Genomic DNA, 22847 nt, shown 5'->3' on the forward strand with positions numbered 1-22847 from the left:
GAAAAACAACAACAACAACAACAATAACAAAACAATGGGTGCACATGCCACTGCTGTGCTCATGTGATGTCCTGGGCTACCGCAGATCCAACGAGGTGCAGGTATAATCCCAACAAGTGAACCTGCTCTTCATGACAACTCAAAAATGGTGATTCCTTGCTGATACAAGTATTAATAATTAATGTTTTAATGAATTTACTTTATGCATCTCCTGTTCAATTTCACTCCATCCGATCCCTTCAGTTGTACCACACTGGGCCTTTAAAGCCTGGATTGAAGACCAACAGCTGCACTGGGGAAATTTCACATTTTACAAAGTAGAGGCAAATTGACTCATTGATTCATTCCTTTTTGGACATGGACAGGGGCCTCGGGTTCAGCCTGTGTGACACCTCGCGCGACACTTGTGATTGATTGCATCACTGCGGTGGAACGAAGTCGGCTGTCACGCGGGCTTTTCGAGGTGACTGCGGTACAGTGGTGTTGGATTTCAATGGATATGCCCTTGGCCAGAATACTAGCCGGCCGACCCCCCGCTGGCCCTCCTCCCATCCTGCCAGTCGCCCAGCGCGCACGCGCGCGTCCACTCTTCACACATTTGGCACGAGCCACTGCAGGCTGATAAAAAGAAAAGAGAAGAAGAAGGCTGTAAAAAAAAATGATAAAGTTTATGCTGGCACCAGAATCAAGCAGGTAACCCACCACACCTGTACTGACATCACCTCATTCCATAGGCTCTGATTTCGAGTCCACCCCTCAAGACACTCTGGACATGTGAGAGAGGCAGATCTCTCTCTCTCTCTCTCTCTCTCTCTCTCTCTCTCCTGCTTCTCTCGCAGCTAATTTCTCTCCCTCTCTCTCTCTCTCGCTCTCTCTCTCTCTCTCTCTCTCTCTCTCTCTCTCTCTCTCTCTCCCTCTCTCTCCCTCTTGCTCTTTGAGTGACAGCGAGGATTTCGCTTCGCCCCGAGCGACGTCACACCAAGGTGGAAGAACACGAGAACATTTTTCCCTCTCTCTCTCTCTCTCTCTCTCCCTCTCTCTCTCCCCCCTCTCTCGCTCTCACTCTCTCTCCCCCGTTGCCTTTATTATCCAGGGAAAACAGGGCGCGAGGCAGTGACGCACCGACGCCTCTACCTGCAGCTCGTGCGCAAAGCAGCTCTTCACCAAGTTCAACAGCTCGTCCCTTCGGAGCGCATCAGAATCTACAAAACAAGGGGATTAAAAGAAACTTCTCAAGGACAGTGCGCGCTTTTCCTCTCCATCAAACTTTTTTTTCTCTCTCTCTCTCTCTTTCTTTCTTTTTTAAAAACGTATCTCCCTCAACGCGTGCCGAGAATTTCCGGCGTCCACGCGAACCGGAGTCACCCGGAGGACTCACGAGGGGACTCGGAAGTCTTGCACTCGCTCGCGGTTCATCTTCGCACCGTCCCTGGAGGCATGTGATGCGCTGCGGCGACGGAGCGGAGCCCCGCGACGATGACGAGCTGTTTTCAGGCGCAGCTCCGGGAGCAGGACGGCTCTCCAGGAGCCCCCTGACCCCTGAGTCCCCCGACGAGCGTCCTTTACGCACCAATAAGATGCGCCCGAGCGGCGGCGAGGATCTGGATGATGAACTCTTTGCGCTCCTGTTGACGGAATCTGGCGAGGGACTTCCCGCTGGTTCCGCTGCAAAGTGAACACTGTTCCGAGGCGACCTATGCGGTTTGCAAACACTCTGAATCGGCGTCGGCTGGACTCGTCACTACTCTTTGAACTTTGTGGGGGGGGAACCTCGCCGCGTTCACCATGACGGCTCGTCTCTCCCGGATCCAGCTGGCCCTCTTCTTCATCCTGCTCTGCCCCGTCAACATCATCGGCCTCTGGTGGTGAGTGCTCCGTCCGTCCGTCCGTCCGTCCGCACCACGTGTTTAATGCCCCCAATGTCGCGCGCCGACATGTGGGTTTAAGGTTTCCTTTTCTTTTTGTTTTTTTTTCTTTTTCGTCTGCCTACTTCCCACCCGACCTGCTATATTTACCTCCAGCGCAGTCACTGCAATCACAGCCAGACAGTCAGCCAGGAAGACAAACTCAAGTCCAATAAATGAATGTAGCAAAAACAGAGAATCAGAGCAAATATGCAGTGAAATAAATGTATTAAAAAATGCAAAATTTATCAATTCATCAATTTTGTTTCTTTTATTATAAAAAAAACAAAATCAATATGTGTTTCAATGTTTTATATAAGGTCTAATAGGGTTTAAATGCTGAGATATTGAACCACAATTACAACAAAAAAAGAAACGGGTGAGCTGGGTGTCTGTCTGCTCCTCATTGCCTGGAGTCATACACTGTGTGTGTGTGTGTGTGTGTGTGTGTGTGTGTGTGTGTGTGTTGGATGTTTGGAGTCAGGAATGTCAGGTGGCCCTCTAGGCGCAGTGGATGTGTCATCATAAAACAATCCATACTGGCTCAGTTCTGTGAGGTGTGTGACAGCTGGACGGACGGACGGACGGACAGACGGCCACTGAAGATCGACTGATAACATACTTTCCGTCCATCTGCATCTCGTCCGTCTGTCCGTCCGCCCGCCTCTGCTGTGTGCTTTGCCCGTTGTGTTTCATCCCTCAGCATATGCAGTATTTCTGCCTTTCCTGCTTCTACTTACACACACACACACACACACACACACACACACACACACACACACACACACGCGCGCGCGCGCATGCAAGCTGCCTCCCTACTCCCGTGAAGCGGCAACGTTTGAATGTGCAGCTTTGTGACTTCTTCCCAGAGAATCCTCCCACTGTTCGCTCGCAGCAGTCAAGGTCAGCGTGGGCTGTGGTGTCAGAGAGAAGGAGAAAGTCCGCCGATTGTCCTTGTATAACTGAGAGCTGGGTGGGCCCGACTCAGTGGGTAGTCACTCACTGCTCCGTCACTCTGCTCTGCGACGGCGAGGGAGGAGTGCAGTTAACCTGTAAAAGCACGAATCGAAAAAAGTTGCCAGGGGAAAAAAACTTTTTTTCTTTGTCTTTGCCTATCAGACACTCACAGCCTTTGTTAAGTTTGTGTGTGTGAGTGTGTGTGTGTGTGCGATGGATGTCCGGGCCTCAGGTTGTACGCTGATACCATGTAGGGAGGAAAACTGAAAGAGGAAGGAATCAAATCAGATCTCTCAAAGTCAGAAACTTGTTGTACATTGAGAGGTCGGACTTCTTCCACTCTGTTTATTCACTTCGACCAGATCCAAACCGGTCCAGTTTCCTGCTCGGAGGTCAGACCTGGAAGTCAACAAGCGTGAGTGTGAACAGAGGAAGAAGACGGACCCAAGAACAACACAGTAAACAGCAGCTGCTGGAGAGACACTGACGCGTTGTTGGACGAGCGATGAGATATTGCAGCGTGACTCAACCTTGCTGATTATTTGATCTGTGACGTCATAGGTCAGCGGGAAAACAAAGGTCCAGTGCTTACACACTGAGAGTGGACACGGCGTGTGCAATTATAGTGGAGTCACACATGCTTCACTTGATGAATCAATGGGCGTTTTGGGCATTCAGCACATTGTCTTTCACATTTTTTTTTTTTCGTTTGTTTTTTCTTCCTCCTGTTGGGATGAATTCGAAGTGGATGTTTTTCAGATGTGAGAAGAATTGCACAGATTTGTTCATCTGCATTTTAAGTAGTTGAATGTGCATTTTGGAGAAGATCACTTTTAAAAATTCATGGAAATGGAAAAATATGAAATATTTGCGAAAAAGTTTGTTCACTCTCTCAAGGACTTTTTTTTTAATTGTCTTTGAGATGAATGTTGCAAGTGATGGAGGCAGGTTAGCAGGACAAACTCTCAGGTGATCAGTGAGCTGCGTTGGTTCATTATGACATTGTTGTCTCGGCCTGAGAGCTGCGTTTCTATTGGCCAGTGACGACTGACTGTTAAGAAAGAACACTTTAAAAAGAGTTTGCAGAAGTTCCAAAAGGGTGAAGAGTTGATGTTTGTATTGGTATTAGGCAGATGCGCAGATGTGCGCACCGGGTTAAAAGTGAACCTGCACACTAATCTGGACCACTGGGTCACTTTAAGTGTCGCTTCATGTCTCCAGTGGAGGAATCAGTTGGTGTCCTTGGTAAATAATAGTCAATCGGATTTCCATCGAATGTCAGCGTTGTTTTCTACACACAAGCCTGTGTATCCGTGAGCCACGGGACAGGACGGGGCTCCTCACGCAGCTCGCTCTCAGGACTCGGATGTCTGTGTTGGGGGTGAAGGGTGATTGCGGGGGGGGGGGACTCCGTTTGAAAATAAGCTGTGGTGGATTGAGGGAATCAGCACGACGAAATCAGCCGCCTGCTTTTCATCCTCACTGACACATATTGTCATCTTCCTTCACTCACTCACTTTATCGCCAGCTCCCTTTTCACAGAGACACAAGTGCGCATATTTCCATGTGGATTCCCCCCCTCATACACACACTCACACACACACACACACACACACACACAGTGGCTGACTGTGGTGCGACCAGGCGGAGGCCACACCTGTGCTCGGCCCTCGGCTCTGCCGGGACAATGATGCTCTCTGTGGGAAGAAGCCGCTGGACATACCAGCGCGCATCTTGGTTTTCTTTGTCCTGTCGCTGCTCGTGTCTTCTGCCGAGCTTCTGCGGTCGCTCGGCTCCCTCGTGGCTCAGGGGATAGGTTGTCGCCAGAAGAAAGCTGCGGTGACAGACGGCGAGCGCTAGAGAGATGAAACGCCGTCCTGTCAGAGCCTCCTGCTGATTAGGGCGCGCTAATCATTTGGCCCCGGAGCAGAGAGCAGGATGCCTCCGTCCGTCTGCTCACTTATTATTGGGTTTTTCCCCCTGCATGGGCCGTGTGTGTGTGTGTGTGTGTGTGTGTGTGTGTGTGTGTGTGTTTGTGCCTTTTTGCATTCAATTACTCCCCTTTGTGTATGTACGTGTCAGTCCCAGTACATTTCCAACCACCGGCTCCTGGTTAATCTGACAAACATCCACAGAAGGATGTATGAAATGGGATTGTCCAGTCATGCTCTGAGTTAGTTATACTCATCCCCCTTCTCATGCCCCACCACAACCCCCCCACACACACACAATAGTGAGAATTGCCATCATCACCAGAAGAAGGCCTGACTGTAGCAGATCTTATCTTGTCCGCTCCTCTCGTGTGCTCTGAAGCTGGATGTGTAATCACGAGCAGTGAGATTGGGGCAGGAGATAAGGACTGAAATGACTTTGCGGGTTTGGCAATCGCTGGGCAACTAAATGAAATGTGTTTATGCGGGTCTGTGCGCAGGGGGGCGATGGCATATGCGTGTGTGTGTGTGTGTGTGTGTGTGTGCGTGCCCATTCTTTAGGGGTGTGCGTGATAGAAGCCTTCCATCAGTGAAGGGTAAAAAAAAAAAAAAAGCCTGAGCAGGAAGCTCTAAACAGAGGGCAAAGTGTGCCGTTTCCTGGAGATCTCCAAGGGAAATCATGCAGAATCCAGTCCAGAATGAAAAAGTGAAGGTCTGATAATAGTTATAATGTGGTAATGCAAGACTCAGCTGTTCAGCTGTTGACTGTGTTTATTTCTGCGGCTCTTCACCCACACTTACCTTGCTTGCAAAGCATCAGCTTTCACCGACCTGCTGTTTATCCTTCCAGCTTTTCCCCTTTTCACATTCCGAGTCACTGCTGAGTCTCATTAGTATCCGTGCACCAGCCCTGCTTTCTGGGAACACACACACTTTTGGACAGTTCCCCTCTGCAGTGCTGTAGCGTGTCTGCTTGAAAATGTTCAGGGACTTTTTTTTTCTTCGAAAATTTGCTGTGTTGCTCTTGCAAAGCTTTTCCATCATAAGTGAAACCTGCGGGACTGCTAGCAGCAAGGTGAGCAAACTTGTTTGAAAATGATGGACACATCGCAGACTGCAGCCGGTCGCAGACTGCAGCGGGTCTGCAGTGGGTCTGCAGTGGGTCGCAGACTGCAGCGGGTCGCAGACTGCAGCCGGTCGCAGACTGCAGCGGGTCTGCAGCGGGTCGCAGACTGCAGCGGGTGCACAAAGACGAGTTTCCATCTTCGCTTCTTTGTTTGGGACAATCGCTTGTGTTTTTATTTCCAGCAGGTTATCTTTGCTGTATGTATGTCTTGGTTATCCATCCAGCCTCATCCTTATCTAAGAGCGACACCCTCATTCACCCCCCCCCCCCCCCCCCCCCAAGTCTCCAGACACCCTCTTTCTCAGCCCTCTTCCCCCTCTCCAGCTCTGGCGTCTCAGTCTGGCGCTTGTCGTGACTGTCTTCATCTCCGGCATACTTGAGGGATTAAGGAGGGATGAAACTCACTCATTCGTGGGCGGAGTGAAAAAAAAAAGAAAAAAAGAAGAAGGGCCCCGTACAGTACAGCACTTTATCTGCGGTGCCGTGAGATCCTTAATGAAACCTGAGGTCGCGCCGAGCTCTAATCTCTTTTTGTGCGCGACCTCCAGGCCTCAGGAGGAGGCGTCTGCTTCCTCATTTTCAAAACTCTTGCGTTTTTGGCGGCCTGTTTTTTTTGGTGAAGAGGTGGAGATGGGGGGGCAAGTGGGAGCACACGGTAGCACCATCAATATTCCCGCTGTCGGTGACGCAGCGCGTTTATTTTTGTAACCCAGCAGGGACATTATCACGGCGAAATGTCCGAGCGGGACGGCGCTTCATTGGAACTCTTGATAATATCCGTGGCAGCGCTTCTTGTTGATGTCATCCGGTCGGATGGGGGCTGTTGTGGAGGGTTGGCTCTGAAGGGCCGGCGACGGGACGGATATCCGATTATTTTCAGGCTTCGGTTCAAGTGCGCCGCCGTGCGCTTTTATCTGTGCGCATGCCTGCACACGGAGGAATCAGTCGGCTCCGATTAGACCCGGTTTGGTGTGCACGCGGGGATTTGCGCACATCTTTTGACTGGCTTACTGACTCGGCGCATCGCACCTTTGCAATTTCACCTTCGTTACGTTCAACCTTATTCCATATTCCATTGATGTGCACACAGAAGGAACGAGGCGAGTTGAAGCCAACGGCAGGCGGATCGCTACGTCTGCGTGGAATGACTCCACCATTCTCTCCGACGTTGTAGGATGCATGTTTTTTTTTTTTCCTTTAATACCAAACAAGGCAAAGAATGTCGGGCCCCAGCAGTCCTTCATCCTATTATCCCATCAATGCGCCCCATCTTTGGTTATATTACCATTGCCTTTCCGCCTCAGTTCCCTCCACTTTTCTGATTCCCACATCGCTGCCGCTCTCCAGCCGTTAAAAAAAAACCCCAAAACCCGACAACTGCATCCTCACTGGGTGAGTGCAAGATGTCCAGCCCGCTCATTAAAACCGAGTTGGCGCCAGCCGATGGCGGCTCAGCTGATCCTGCTCTGTGTTCCAATTGGAAGCTGTGGAGCTTCTTCCAGACTTAAATCATTTGCACCGTGTTTGGCTTTGGTCTAACTGGCATCCGGCAAAATTAATGTGATGTCTGCTACCGCCAGTGCCTAAAGTGACTTACATTCGTAGCCCATGTTGGTAATTAAAGCTTCTACTCGGTCGCGACAATCCAAACACACTCGTTTTTGGTTTTGATTTTTCCACTCACAATTTTTCAAAACTCAGCAATCTTCACTTTTGAACCAGGCTGCTTTGTGTTGGAGTGCTGCTTAAGTCCATGCACAGCCTCTCGATTTGGTTTGTTGTCTTTGAGCTTTTCTTCTCAAAGCGTAGACATTCACACACAGACTGTCAGTCATCCTCAAAGTCTGAGCTTCTGGGTGAGCAGCGAGCTGCACGCTGGCATCAGACACTCAAACACTGGAAGCTTTACTGAATCAATCCTTTTGTTCTCGTGAACGTCCTTCACCAAATAAGCAAGGCAGTAACTAGATCAGACCACGGTTATGTCTATGTCGTTACGTTCCCTGGACGGTGCTAGAAGTGGTCAAATGTTGGTCAAATGCAGAAGGAGAAATTTGAAGGTTTCAGGCTCAACACAAAAACAAGAAACAGACACAGACGTTGAGATCCTGGGCTGCTGCGAAGTTCACCACTCAACGCTCCCATTTTAAAATCGAGGCTGTCTATTGTGAAAATCCAGCTTGCCACTGCTGCCACTGGCACGTGCACATGCACAGACATGCAGCCACACGCCAGGAAAAAAAGAAAAAGAAAAACCAAATTCTTTGTCTCCGATCCATAAAACATATACTGTACTTGCAAACGTATTTTTTCCTCTCTTGCTCACACACACGCATGCACACACGCACGCACGCACGCACACACACACACACACACACACACACACACACATTAACATGCACACGTGTGGCAGTGGGTGGATAATGACTGGTTGTTGAGAGGGAGTGAGTGTTGCTAAGTGATGTACCGCTACCTGCTAATTAACGAACACACACACACACACACACACACACACACACACACACACACACACACACACACACACACACAGAGTCTGTTTGTCTGTGTTAATCATTGGTGTGACTACCACACACACTCACACACACTCACACTCTCATGAACACATTACAAACACATAAAACTTCTATTGAAAAAAAGAAAAAAAAAGCCTGTTTCCATGGTGACACTTCCTGTTGGCTGGCACTAATCACAGCTACGTTCCCTGAGTGTGTTGACAGACTTGTGTTGATGTTGGTGAGGAGACGGTACATAAATATTCTGCAATGGAAACTTGCACATAAGACGTTTCCTTTTTTTATATATATATATATATATATTTATGGCATCGAATCCTTCGACACATAATGTAAATATATGAAAAGGGTGTGATGCAGTCGTAGACTGACGCACATACACAAGCTTGAAGTCCAAGTCCAACACTCATGGAGTACCTCTTGTCCAATCAAAATGCTCGGTCAGGACTTACAATTTAAGCGGGCGAACAGTTTGGCCGCCAGTCAACTTCTCCACTTGCTCCTGGTCGTTGTTGCAACGTGTATGCATTTGTAATCAAGTCACATAAACATTAGAAATAAAACAGTCGGCGGCTCAACATGGAGACGCAGTCAGAGGATGAACGTCTGCACACGCATGCGTGCGTGTCCGTGCGTCTGCGTCTGTGCAAACGCCTTTGTGCGGCACCGCCAGCGGAGGGGATTTGCCAGACTGTTTGTTCTGCTTCTTAAAACAGTCTCTCAAAGCAGACGAATGATAGCAGGCGGCGCGGGCCAAAAGTTGAAGGAGCCGACCTACCGATGCAGTCTTGAGCTCCCCCGCCGTCCCCCCCACCTTCCCTCCGAGACTACCGGGTCACGGTTGAACTCAGGGCAACAAGGTAACATTTGACTGCAAGTTGGTCAAACTCGACGGGGAAAAGAGTGTTGAAACCATGGAACGACGCTAATGTTGGGCAGCTGGTAGAGTGGAAATAAACAGTTATCTCTCTGCCTGGGGTGGCAGAACCCAGTGACCTCCCTTTAAGAGTATTTATCATTCACGCTCATCTGCAACAGGTCCACAGGAGGTCCAATAATATTCATCAAATACGGGGCAATATTTTCAATATACAAGGTTGACTTCCTTCGCCACTCATTTAATCAGTTTTTTAGGTAACGTAATAAACTTTTCATCTTTGTGAGTCTTTTAGAACTGTCTTTTTATTTTATTTTTTTTTAATTTTTTTTCTTCAATGCAGCGACTCCAAGGATTTGTGTGGTCTGGGGGCCGCGAGGCGCTTAACTGTTCTGAAATCCCCCTGGAGACACTTTTTATCATTATGAAATCTAGAAAGTCTCCTCTTCGGTTTGGCTAACTTAACTTAGCATTAGGATGGACTGTAAGTAGGCTTTCTGCAAAAAGAACGTCTAACCCCCGGAGACCTCCGCCGCTCTCCCGGATCCACTGCGGCGGCAAAACACAGACTCGCACAAAGTCCGATGTCCGGGCCGCTGAGATGCCTCCGGGAACCTCAAGGCGCGGCACTGTCACTGCAGCTGAGAAGTGGCGTGCTTCCTTAAATACTCCTTTAAAAGATTTTACATACTGGACCTTTAACAGGTGCTGCTAACTGAGAATGGAGGGAATAAAAAATAAAAACTTTTTTGTTGTTTCTTCTATGATGGAGATTAATTCCTTCTTCCTTCCCATCTTGTTTTCCTTGTGCTGACGCCGTCGACTTGCTCTTGCCTTGCAGGGCTGTGGGCAGTCCGCTGGTCATGGACCCCAACAGCATCTGCAGAAAGACGAGGCGGCTGGCCGGGAAGCAGGCCGAGCTGTGCCAGAACCAGCCGGAGATCGTCAGCGAAGTGGCCAAAGGGGCCCGACTGGGCATCAGGGAGTGCCAGTACCAGTTCAGGTACCGCCGGTGGAACTGCACCAGCCACAACAAGTACTTTGGCAAAATACTGCAGCAAGGTGAGTGGAGGAGTGACACTGACGTCCCACTATGGGTGCTTGGAAAAGTTGCCCAGTTCATGTCAATTCACCAACTGGTTGTATGAAACACCAGAAGGAATCTTTTAAAATCTGATAATTGTTCATTAGGACAAGAGCAAGAGTCACAGGAGCAGTACCATAGAACAGCCCAGTGGGGTTGTGGCTACTGTCACGTGTTTCCATCCGCGGCTACCTCAGAGTCTGAACCGGCGACCTCATTAGTGCAGCTGACGGCCTCACATCAAGCGGAGGTCAGGTCCCTGTCGGATGGCACTGCGGCCAGACAAGGGCAGCTGTTGTGTCTCCGGACCAGACAGTGTCACACTCGGCTGCCTCTCCTCCTCCTCATCAGGCTGGGCACGCTCAAAATGATTGTGTGTGTGTGTGTGTGTGTGTGTGTGTGTGTGTGTGTGTGTGTGTGTGTGTGTGTGTGTGTGTGTGTGTGTGTGTGTGTGTTGGAGGACGGGGGAAGATTGCCCCCTTGTTTCTCCTCAGCATCCCTCTGAAGATCCCCTGACATCTTCCTGCAGCCCTTTGAAGTCCGTAATATAACTGATGCTGGGTCAGCGCTGCCCCCACCCCCTCCCACCCGTTGCGATATTGGTTTTTCTCCGGTGTGATTGGGTTCGTGCAGAGCTGCCCACCTGTCTCCTCCTTGGCTGGTCGCTCAGAAAACCCCTCATCTCATTGTGTTTAGTCAGTAAACAGGAATTAACCGACGTTACACCCAAAGAAATGTCTCAAGGGTGTCATTACGTCGTTTTTGGGGGCTCATTGTAAGTTAAAAAAGTGCTGACTGAAGGTGCGCCCTCACCTGCCTGGAATGAATGCGAGTCGCAGTCAATGCTTATGCACAGTCAATTGTTATGTTCTTTTTGGATCAATCAAAGATCCTGTGCTCGCACGGTTCTTTGGAAAAAATGTGATTACTTCATGTTCTGTGTACAAAAAAAAAATGACAAGGTCCTGCCACGAAGGACCAAGCCCTAAAAAAAATGCCATGGGACAGTGACGTAAAAGTCAAACTGATGTTACATTACGTGTTAGTTAATTATGGAAAGAAAAAGTCATTTGGCGGATGACTTCCATTCAAACACTTTTGGTTTGATGAGACACAGATACAGACACAGATACAGGAGGACTGTGCAGAGGACGCCGTTCATCTTTCACAACACAAATAAAGACAAAAAGTACTAAACGTTCACTTTGTATCGTCAGGACATTTGAAATTACATTATTTTATTATTTTATTCTCTCATGCTGCTAATGATGCAAGATTTTTTTCTTTTCATCAAGTGTTGCCAGTGTTGCGGTAAAAGAAAGAGAGCACACACACACACACACACACACACACACACACACGCACGCACTTACTGACGGGGAAAGATTGACAGGAAGAACACGAAGAGAAGGAATCGGGGGCAAGAATCTACCGGCAGAAGACAAACTGGCAATTATTCATAAATTCCAGCCTGTCGATGAAAGAGGCCAGAGTGCTTGTGTGTTTTGAGGGCTTTGTCCTCAGTAACCCGGATCTGCACTTAATGGCTGTTTATTGTGAACTTCTACCAGTAAATGTCAAAATAGAAAAAAAGTTCCTTTGTATTTATTGCTCACTCTTGTTTTAAGTGGTTTACGTAACCTCATCGACCTCGGACTTTTTATGTGGCAATGGAGTCTCTCAAATTATTCTAATGACAGAAGCTTCTCTCCGTTCGGGGAAAAAAGATGGCATTCTCATTCCTCTGCTGGTGCGACATGTGGTTCGTCTCTTGTTGTTTTTCTCGTGCAGCCATGGGAATCACTGGGATAATGTTGTGTCTCGTTTGACCTTGAAAGAGACACACGTGTGAACTCACGTTAGCAACGACATGCAACGCTATGAGTGCAGGAAAACTGATCAGGGTTGACTTCTGTGTAACTCCACAAATATATTTATAGATCAGGTGTGATTAAAAGTGAGAATAAACGAAAGGCAATTTTTTTTGGCGGCATCCAATTTTTCCATCCTGGTTGGCAGCATCTGTTTAGCCTGTGTCAAAATTCCCAATCCCATAGCTGTTCCTCAACAAGAATAGAATAATCACCTGCATCATTAAGTCAGCAGTTCACTTAAAGGATTTCCAGTTCTACTCGGTTTGAGCTGTCTAAAACCTGGCTCACATTTCTATAAATGGTGTTTTGTCTAATTACCTTAAGTAGTCGTGGATAAACGGCCATCTCGCAGAGTACAGTGATAAACAGCAATTTTGTGATCGGCCCGCATTTGCTGCATTATGGTAGATAAAGACTCGGCTTTCTTTAATAAGCAGTCTGCAAAGAGGCAGAAATCTGGGACAGTGTCTGTGAAAGAAGTATTGATCATAGAGAAACCAGGGTGCCAGTGCACTGTTGCCTTGTGGGATTGCTGAAACAAAAACACTGCAGGAGAGTTGTGGTATGACATAAAGAGAGTTCAAACTCACAGTCTTAAAATATGTGACCGAGTGTCATTATGTCCTGAGGCGGGTAGATTACTTTAAGAGCTTGAAAGAACATGTAATGATGAATCTGCACGTGGAACCTGGTTTTGTTATAACGGATGTTTGGACCCAAAAAAAAAAAAAAAAAAAATGATCATGTGGCTTTTATGAGCGCAGAGTGAAAACAAAATAATAGGGTTTGCGAGTCTGGCTGTGCCTCTCTTTTCTTCCTGCTTTTACAAAAATATCTCCAGGCGAACTCCGGCGACTGTTCAAACACAAGCCTCGCTGCAAAGCCGCTCCTTTGTTACTGGCGAAAAGGGGTGGCATCAGTTGTACGCACGAGTATTAGTGGGAGGACGCCGGCCGTAAACAGCGTTGGCGGAGCCCTGAGTCAGGTTGCATGCTTGTGGGTGTGTCTGGATCTACTTTGTGTTGTCGACATGTCAACATGTGCAGAGTGCATCCCATCCCCAGATTGATGGCTGATGTCTGACACACAGCAAGTGGTACTTCTTCTTCTTCTTCCTCTCCGAGAAAGCGCAGCCTGGAGTGATTCTTCAACAACAGTGGTTCTCACCTGGTGGAGTCTCAGGACCCCGGTTGTTTTCCTTGTCATGAGGTGGCGATCCAAGTGTATTACACAGCACTCAAATTTATTCCACAAAAACAGAAAGATAGTGCAACATTAAAGAATGACTCCATCCTTTCTGAGTCATCATATGAACAAAACATAATATATACTTTTAACATATATGAATACATATATTTTAAAATCCCTTAAGAAAAAAAAAAAAAAAAAAATGGGGAAACTGCCCACGAAGCCGCGACCCAATCACAAGATCAACTTTTTGGTTGCGACCCACCACTTGAGAAACGCTGCTCTAGAATGAGGGCTTGGAAAAGTGCATGCAAGTGTTGTCTGCTTTGACCTGTGTGTGTGTGTGTGTGTATCAGATCATGTAATAAGAGTTCCAGGCGATACCACAAAACAACCTGCAGCCCAGTGTGACTAAATAAATGAACATGTCGACGCAGGACTGACGACTTGATTTGTTGGAGCGTTTCTGATTTTCTGGAACAGAGTCCATGTGGCGTGCACGAGTTCAAAGCGCGACTCAAATTACTGGCTATGCGTCATTAATTGGTAGCTATTGTCCGACTTCACCTTGATCTTTGCTCTGTTTAAATAACGTGCGCCGCCCCGGGCGGCGATACCAGCGATCTGGGCGCTTGTTGCAGATCGGCGTGCGCTTGTTTTTTCTACGTGTTTATCTTTGCCCTTTTTTCTTGTTAAATACAAGTAAACACTTCTGTAGACTCTTCCAGACCTCCCATCAGTGTTGAGTTGCGGACGTCAACTCCTTGTGCATGCTTGTCTTAATTGACTGTAATGAAACCACCTCTTGTGTAACCCATTGACCCCCTGAGGGTCGTGTTGATTTTTTTTTTTTGCAAATATTGAATCAGAGAAAGAGATTGAAATGCACTCGGCGTAGAACTGCTCATCTACTTCCGATGTAGCGTGAACTACAGCATGTAAGAATTGAACCCGGGACTGTAATTCATTTTTTGATACTCTTGTATGCTGATGAGCTCTTGGTATTTCGAAAGACAAAGTGGAAGCGTCACGACTTTATGTAGGTGCTGGACACTTGAAAAAGATTCTTGATGAAGTGTAGATGAAGTCTTGATGAAGACTTGGCAGTGTATCAATGCACTTTGCAGGGTATTTAGGATGTTGGATGGCTTCATGTTTGCAGCTGAGTGGCCAAGTTGGGAATGTCAGACGTGCACTGTAACCACGCTACTGGTGAATGAAGGCTGCTTTTTAAAAAAAAAAATTGTTGGAGACACTTGCTCGGCCTTCGGGTATTCAAGGTTTCTGATTAATTCACAGAACGTCCCTGGCCATCTTTGTTAGATTTTAGGAGTCTTCTTGAAAATGTCACAGAAAACAGAGGCCAGTCATGAAAAGGTCCCAACGGTTTCCTTTTCAGCCGAGAAAGAGGGCGTGATAACTGTTGACTCTTAGGAGCAAATCTTCTCTGGAGGAGGAAGAGAAGCTCGATGCTTACATTGTAGAGCCGAGCGTCTTTGATTGCTAGAGCGTCTTCTCCTGCTCGCCTCTTTGCCGCTATCGTAATGAGCACGATGGCTGCAGGGCTTTATCTCGCACAACACAAATGTTTGTGGTCTCGGGACTGTGGCTTGGAAGACTGTCTCTAATTTTTAAACTATGTTGATGAAGCCTTTCTGGGGAGAATTACTCCAAGTACCAAGGCCTTTGGATTCTTTTTTAACCATGCACAGCTGTTCATTGTCTGCCCCATCTGAAACTTCCAACTCACTGGGAACCTCAGACACCAATTTTTGTTGTTGTTGTTGCTGTTTTCTTTTTCTTACATTTTACCAATATCTCACTCATCTCACTTCACTCACGTGCACTTTCCTTTAGATTCATGATGAGCCAAGACCGCCTTTTGTTTTGTTTTTTCTTTAACCACTTGGACTGTCTAGCCAAAGAAATGCGTCAGAATCCAAAGCCGGCGACATACTTTGGAATCTTAAAATGATGACAGAAAGCAGTAACGCTGCACTGCATGGCACAGATGTCACCAGCTGTAGCATGCTGCAGGATTGGACGATGAAAGCATTGATGCCCGAGACTAAATTACATTTTTGTCTGGGAAGAAAATTGCACCTTTCCTTGTTTGTCCTTTTCTGTGCAGTTGGAGGACTTTAATATGCCCAGCAGCATTTGATTTTTTACCACTTTGCTGTGTAAGAAAGCATTTAGAGAAAATCGTATTCAATTATGCTTATCTGGGCTATGTGTGTTATACACTGAGAGACTCATAGAACTCACCTCCAAGCTCTGCTTGAATCATTGCCCAAAAGTCAGAATATTAAAAGAATATGTGCTAATTCCTGCAGAAAGGCCCTCTGGAATTAGAAGCAGACATAGACAGGCCCAGGCACCCACCGTGGTAGGGAATTTGTTTGGAATTCATGTCTCCGAGGAAAATATGAAACAGAGTGCCTCAAATCATCCGATTTTTTTTTTGATAGCTTCTCTTATTAGAAACAAAACTCTTCTCTCCCCCACGTTCTCTCCGTCTTCAACCCCTTTGCTATTTACGCTTGCAGTTGTGCCATAAGTTATTAACAACAATTGTGTGATATTTTAATGAAAGGTGAATTGGAATGACATTTTGCTCCGTGCCAATTCATCCGAACAAGCTGCAATGTTTCACGGGTGCATTGAAGAAGCTCTGCATGTCTGTCCCGGCTTGTTTGGACGCAGGTTGCTTTGCTGTCACCACATTTGTGGCCTGATGTTTTGCACATGTGTCTCTAACTGGTTCCAAGGATGTGAGAGGAGATGACGTATCTTGACTGGAGAGTGAATATACGGTTCGTGCAATATATATGCATAAATAGGCTGCATGTCTCAGGAGCTGGGAGAAAAATGTTTGGTTTTGGGTTTCATAATGGAAAAAACTCACACATATCATAGAAAGCTGAAGATTCCCTTCTTGCGATGTGCATATAAGGCAACACCATTGTGTAGCTAACCAACAACCTTCTTGGTTGTTGGGTAGGTTTGAAGGTAATCCCATGTAACATTACGTGTGTGTGTGTGTTACCATTTACAACAAGTACTACATTGCAACACAGAGCTGGTCTGCCCTACAGTAATTCTCTTCCAATATGCGCAAGCTACCGATTGCTTTCGTATTATTATCATCATTATCATTTTTTTATTTCGTCTTTGATGATGTCAGCCGGTTGAATCACGTGTTCAGATTTCCCACCCACACCCTTGGTGTGTTTCTGCACATAATTATTTTCCACAGGAAAAAAGAAAAGAAAAAGTCATTTACTAGGTTGTTGGTTAGTCAGTTTATGACAACAGTGAAATTGGCAAGACTCGTACAGAAACCTTTTCCTGCCCCGCCTTTGTTTTGCTAATCTGAGTGTTTGAGATTGGCTGTAGTGACTCAGCACAAAGATCTGTTGAGCCAGGGGCCGTGGACGGATGATCAATTTGCATCCGTGGTCGGTCGTGCCTTCGGGCCGGCGGGGTTAAGCTCGGCACCAGAAATAAAACAGCAGCTGTGTGGTGCATTAATGCCAGAGTCTGTTTATCGAGAGATTGTGAGGAAACATCCATCCTCTCAGCACCGCAAATCCAATGATGCCGCAGATCAAAGACACAGAGGCGGGTTTAAAGAATGACGCTTTTATCCTGTTTAATGTTGCCACAATGTCAAGTCGAGGGATTGAATGGATGGATGGAAAAATGAATGGACGGATGGAAAAATGCTTCAGTCATTTGTAATGTTTGCTTAATGTGGGAGGGCAAGCAGATGCTGCGGTTAAAAAAAAAGACCTCACTGAAATATCATGTCATTAAGCAGATTAACATTTGTCTGAGTGTGGCCGGGTGTTTTGTACACAGTGAGTTATTTAACGTGGGCATGTGGGAAAATGATAACGCTGAGAGATTTACACTGGTAAATGTTTGCAGTGGTGCACGTGGAATGTTTATTGTTTTTCCAAAGACAGTGACCACACGGAACATGCAAAGAATCTTCTGGATTCGTCTCACCTTTGTGTCTACCGAGGTGCCTGTAGAAAGATCTGATAAAAAGGAAGTTAGATGACCGGTGACCATGAGGACCAATCAAAGAGGAGTTGCTGCAAGGATACATGAGGTCGACAGCCACTAGCTGAGAGCATTAGCTTGCTGATATGCACTGTGTTGTTGGGAGTAAAGCCCTGACACCATGACAAAAGCCTTCAGCCTTCACCCAATGATTCCCGGGCGCAGCACCGCTGCTGCCCACCGCTGCTGCCCACCGCTCCCTCAGGGGGTGAAGGCTCAAATGCGGAGGACAATCACTGGGACTTTAACTTTAACTTTGACTTGTTATTACGACTGTTGAACTGGGAAAACGTGAATCTGTTTAGAACTCGGACCGATTTCAAAGTTCATATCTTGGCACTCCAACTGCGGAGAACCAGTCTTCACCTTCACTTACTCGTCTCCTCTGTCCTCCTTTGGCAGACATTAGGGAGACAGCATTTGTTTATGCCATCACGGCAGCTGGCGTGACCCACGCAGTGACCCAGGCCTGCAGCATGGGGGACCTCCTACAGTGCGGCTGCGAGGCCACGAGGAACCGAGCACCTCCAAGGCCGCCTTCGTCCTCCTCCTCCTCCTCCCCCTCCTCTTCATCCTCGCCTGGCGACGGGACCAAGTGGGAGTGGGGCGGCTGCGGCGACGACGTGGAGTTTGGCTACGAGAAGTCGAAGCAGTTCATGGACGCAAAGAGAAGAAGAGGCAAGAGTGACATCAGGACCCTCGTTGACCTGCACAACAACGAGGCCGGGCGGCTGGTAGGTCACTGTTTCTGAGCTGTCATGTGTCGTTTGAAAGTCCTGCTTTTGGGTGTTCAGGCCGACAAGACTAAACACAATTCATAAGAAAACACATTCAGCAACGCTGCTTCTCAGATAAAAGTCTTTTCAGGTTGCACCCTTCTTTTTTTTTTTTTTAAATTCCCAGTCCTTCAGAACGTTCCATCACCCCCAAAACATTCAACAGAGAAAAAACATTGCCTCTAGCCATATTTGTGTAGCTGCGTAAGACGATATTCTTACAAGAATCGGGTTTCTCAAACACAAAAACAAGACCGTGCCTCACATTTTGCGCTCAGGCCTCCGAGGCAGGCGGGCGTATAACATTTCCACACACCTTGTACAAGTTTTAAGTTCTTCTTTGTTGTGCGCCACTAAACGTGAGTGAGATGACAGAGCGTCTTGGGGGCGCGCTCGATTGCACGACCGTGAGGCGGTGGCGAAGTCGTGGACTCGCGCGAGAGACAAGACCCAGCGTGGCAAAGTTCACGCTAAGCTGGGGTCAAAGCCAGGTTGAGTGGAAGAGGAGGATTATTTTGGGAAGACGTCCAATTGTTGCGTTAGTCACCAAACGGTTGTCGCAAAAGACGAGACCTGCTCGCCAACGCCCTCACGTTGAGAAATGAAGCACGCCGCAGCGCTCGCAAAAGTCAACTGGCATGCGTGCACATTTTTTCCAAGCATGGGGCAGGTGTGTGTGTGTGTGCGTGTGCGTGTGTGGTGTGTGTGTGTGTGTGTGTGTGATGGGTTAATTATGTGCAGTATAAGTGAATGATCTGTTGTCAAGGCTTGTTAGATGTAGGAAGGCCAGAGGCAACTTGGGGAAAGAAGGGGGGTTGTTGGGGTTGAATTCCTTCTAAATAGCGACTGCTTTTATCTTACCTACCTATCTGTGTGTGTGTGTGTGTGTGTGTGTGTGTGTGTGTGTGTGTGTGTGTGTGTGAGTGTGTGTGTGTGTGAGTGTGAGTGTGTGTGTGTGTGTGTGTGTGTGTGTGTGTGCGTGCGTGCGTGCGTCATGAGCATGTGTGCAAGATCAAGCGTTTTTTTCTCTTTCAGACATACTGGAAAAACAAAATAAATTACTTCTTCGGAAACTTGATTTCAAACAATGTTATTTATCCCTCAAGGGGCAATTAATTATATTAAAAGCAGCTTGTTTGTCTGGTCGTTGATGCACAAGATTGTGCAAAGGCAATGAATGACACGAAATTCCCAGAAGGAAAAAAAAAGAAAAAAATTCCAGTATATAAATATATATAAAAGTATATAAATGAAGAAAGACGATGAAATTGAGAGAATGGCACGAAGAATCTGTGACTTCCACATTGTCAACCATTTTTTGCTCCTCATGGTTCGTCCTTTGTGTCTCGCTCCCCCGTCCTCCCCCCCCCCCCTTCTTGCCCTCTTCACCTCTCTGCATCTTTCCCGCCACCTCAAACCCCCTCTGGGCCACGCCCACTCCCTCCCCCACCTGCACCTCTTCAACCTCCCAGGCGGTGAAGCTCTACATGAGGACAGAGTGCAAATGCCACGGACTGTCGGGCTCCTGCACCTTACGCACGTGCTGGAAGAAGATGCCTCACTTCCGGGAGGTGGGCGACCGGCTGCTGGAGCGCTTCAACGGCGCCTCCAAGGTGATGGGCGGCAACGACGGCAAGACCCTCATCCCCGTCGGCCACAACATCAAGCCGCCGGACAAGCAGGACCTGATCTACTCGGACGAGTCGCCCGACTTCTGCGTGGCCAACCGGAAGACGGGCTCGCTGGGGACGCGGGGACGCATCTGCAACAGCACGGCCATGGACATCAGCGGCTGCGACCTGCTGTGCTGCGAGCGCGGCTACCGGGAGGAGACTGTGGTGTTCGAGGAGAACTGTCTGTGTCGCTTCCACTGGTGCTGCGTGGTCCAGTGCAAGAAATGTGTGGTCCGAAAGGAGCTCAGCATCTGTCAGTGATGAACTGTCACAGTAATTATTATTCTGCTACTTTTTTTTTGTTGTTCTGGTTTTTGTGAGGTTGCCGTTTGGACATTAATGGTTACCGCCGTGCCGCCCTTCCCCGCATTTGTCTCTGCACCGCTCACAAAAAGAAATCTGTCCTTTTCATTTCTGGATTGTAGGAATATTGAAAGAATGGTCCAAAGATGTATCCACATGGCAGCAATGCTGGGATAAAAGAGGGAAAACTAGACAATTATTTCTTCCTGAACGACTTGTTCTTTTTTTCTTATTCTTGTGTATAAAGTAGGACCAAAGAATGTGAAAACGTTCCATCTCAAAGAAAGATGAGGACCTATGCACAGAGGACTTAATAGTGCACAGTTTCAAAGTTGCGTCCACGACCAAATCTTTCCGAAATGCTCGCTCAGAGTCAGATCTTGGAAACTGGGGCCTTGCTGCTTCAAACCAAAGAGTTTTTAAGGCTGGGTTCAGACCAAATCTGGCACTGCAGCAAAATAAGCAACACCTCCCATTTGTTTTGAATGAGACCTCCTGCTGCTCGCAGTGACTATCACCATGGACTTCGCAGCTTGAGTCCGGTTCAACCCAGACAAGCATTGTTTGATTCAACCTTTAGACTTTAAACTTGTTATTCTTTCTCTTCTTAAACTCACCCCTCATGGAAATATTTAATCACATGGTGGCCCTCTGTTTACAGTCTCCTGCAAACATGCTGGGTTTAAGCTTCCTACTAAAATCCCCTGTGAAAAAAAGAAAAAACAAGGCGGCAACAAAGCTAACATAACAGCTAGCTTGGATTGTTGAGAAGCAAATCAAAGGATCAAAAGACTTACTGATGCATATAGAGAGATATTATTGTTCTAGGAAATTGGTAAAGTTGGTCTATGAATTATGAATTGTGCATAACACGGGCCCCTTGAATGCAATGTGTAAAATTTGTCAGAGAAAATAAAACAATACTTCAAATGAATTTACACATCAACACAAAACATTCGGATTTAAGCAGGTTTGAAAAATCTTTGGTGGATTTTTGCGGACTCGCTGTGTGGTAGATCAGACACTCCAAACATCAAGATGCTGTTCTTGACTTTTTGTATTTTGCTGCTGTGCCACAAACACACATAAAGGGAACGGCATCGCATTGGTTTCACAAAGTGCTTTTTAAATACCATGTGTTGGACGAGTGGACTTATTTATGTAATGGCAAGTTGACGAGACTGCTCACTTCCATCTCTTGCAGAGGCACTTTGGACACAGACATCCTGAATTATGCTTGGCTAGAACATGCCTGCTCACGTTAGACAGGAAGAGAGACCTTTATTTACATGACATTGTTTGGTATCAAGTAAGTGTATATATTGCATTTTGTTTATCTGTCATGATATACAGGGCTAAAGTAATGATGCACTTTGGATGTTGGCTTTCATTTGTCACTGTTTTGTGCATTGGGGATATATGTGTGTGTGTGTGTGTGTGTGTGTGTGTGTGTGTGTGTGTGTGTGTGTGTGTGTGTGTGTTTGAAAATGGTGGTTCCCAAAATTCCTGGTCTGGTTTGGTGGTCCAACAATATGATAAAGACGAGATTGTGTGTGTGTGTGTGTGTGTGTGTGTGTGTGTGTGTGTGTGTGTGTGTGTGTGTGTGTGTGTGTGTGAGTGTGTGTGTGTGTGTGTGTGTGTGTGTGTGTGTGTGTCCTACCACCGTATACTTCAGTTAAGCAGCAATTCATAGGTTACTAGAGGCACGCGGCTCTTTGACACTATGTCTCCAAGGGAGGCAGACGAGATATTGTATTTGTCGCTCGCCTTGAGAGGAAGCAGCTACATTTCCCTCAAGCCATGAATCACGTCATCTCATTTACACCTTTGTTTTATTGGTCTACTGAGCCGTAACACCACAGCGCTTCCCCTTGTTGCCTCTCAAGGCTTTCTCTCTCTCTCTCTCTCTCTCTCTCTCTCTCTCTCTCTCCCTCTCTCTCTCTGATGCCACTGCCTGTCAAAGTTGAAAAGTTTGTGTTTACTGTCGGCCGCATCAAAACCAGTGAGTAGAAACCAACAACGAACGTGAAAGGTTTTTGGGTTTTGCAAAGAGTCACAGTAAATAGTATCAGCAAACCACTGTCAATTGAGCCAATTGTAAAGACAATTTAAGAAACATGAATTATAATGCAGGGCATCAGGATCAAACCCTAACCCTGAACCCTAAAGTCTTTATAAAACAATAATATTCCCCAAAATTGCAAAAAAAAAAAAAAAAAATGTTGTGTTTCATTCTTCAGGATTCCAAGATCACTCTCTGTCTACACCTCTCTTGCAATTTTCTTTTCTTTTTTTTGTTAGCATTGAAGCGCCGTTTGTGACTCACATCAGAACACTATTCCAATAAAGCATAAAAGATAAACAAATGAAAGAAATTGTTATTTGGTCTCTGACAGCTTCACTGTATGCAGTTACAACTGTAACTGTCTGGGAGTCATTTTTGCTCATTCAGTCTCGAGCCATTTTGCATTAATAATTTCACAATAATGTGCACGTTCACGCATCCGGTTTCATAGCAGGACCACAAAGACCCTTAAAAAAAAAACTTT

General features: G+C 46.9%; 1 protein-coding gene across 1 annotated transcript; it reads left to right on the forward strand.

The window, feature by feature from the left end:
• Window positions 1-976: 976 nt before the first annotated feature.
• wnt6b (wingless-type MMTV integration site family, member 6b) lies at window positions 977-21943 on the forward strand. The gene is made up of 4 exons (XM_076040028.1): window positions 977-1865; window positions 10171-10391; window positions 17949-18280; window positions 19795-21943. The coding sequence occupies exons 1-4, from the start codon at window positions 1786-1788 to the stop codon at window positions 20254-20256; spliced, it is 1095 nt and encodes a 364-aa protein (XP_075896143.1). The 5' UTR covers window positions 977-1785; the 3' UTR covers window positions 20257-21943.
• The last annotated feature ends 904 nt before the right edge of the window (window positions 21944-22847 follow it).

Source organism: Nelusetta ayraudi, unplaced genomic scaffold (genome assembly GCF_046127955.1).
Source record: "Nelusetta ayraudi isolate G7.1 ecotype Tasmania unplaced genomic scaffold, CSIRO-AGI_Nayr_v1 ptg000060l, whole genome shotgun sequence".
Lineage (NCBI taxonomy): Eukaryota > Metazoa > Chordata > Actinopteri > Tetraodontiformes > Monacanthidae > Nelusetta > Nelusetta ayraudi.

Excerpts from the sequence above, each read along its gene's own strand:
- wnt6b (XM_076040028.1), top strand. The coding sequence starts at position 1,786 with ATGACGGCTCGTCTCTCCCGGATCCAGCTGGCCCTCTTCTTCATCCTG. Across the intron at positions 10,392-17,948 it reads TGGCAAAATACTGCAGCAAG|ACATTAGGGAGACAGCATTT; the intron begins GTGAGTGGAGGA and ends CTCCTTTGGCAG. Across the intron at positions 18,281-19,794 it reads ACAACGAGGCCGGGCGGCTG|GCGGTGAAGCTCTACATGAG; the intron begins GTAGGTCACTGT and ends TCAACCTCCCAG.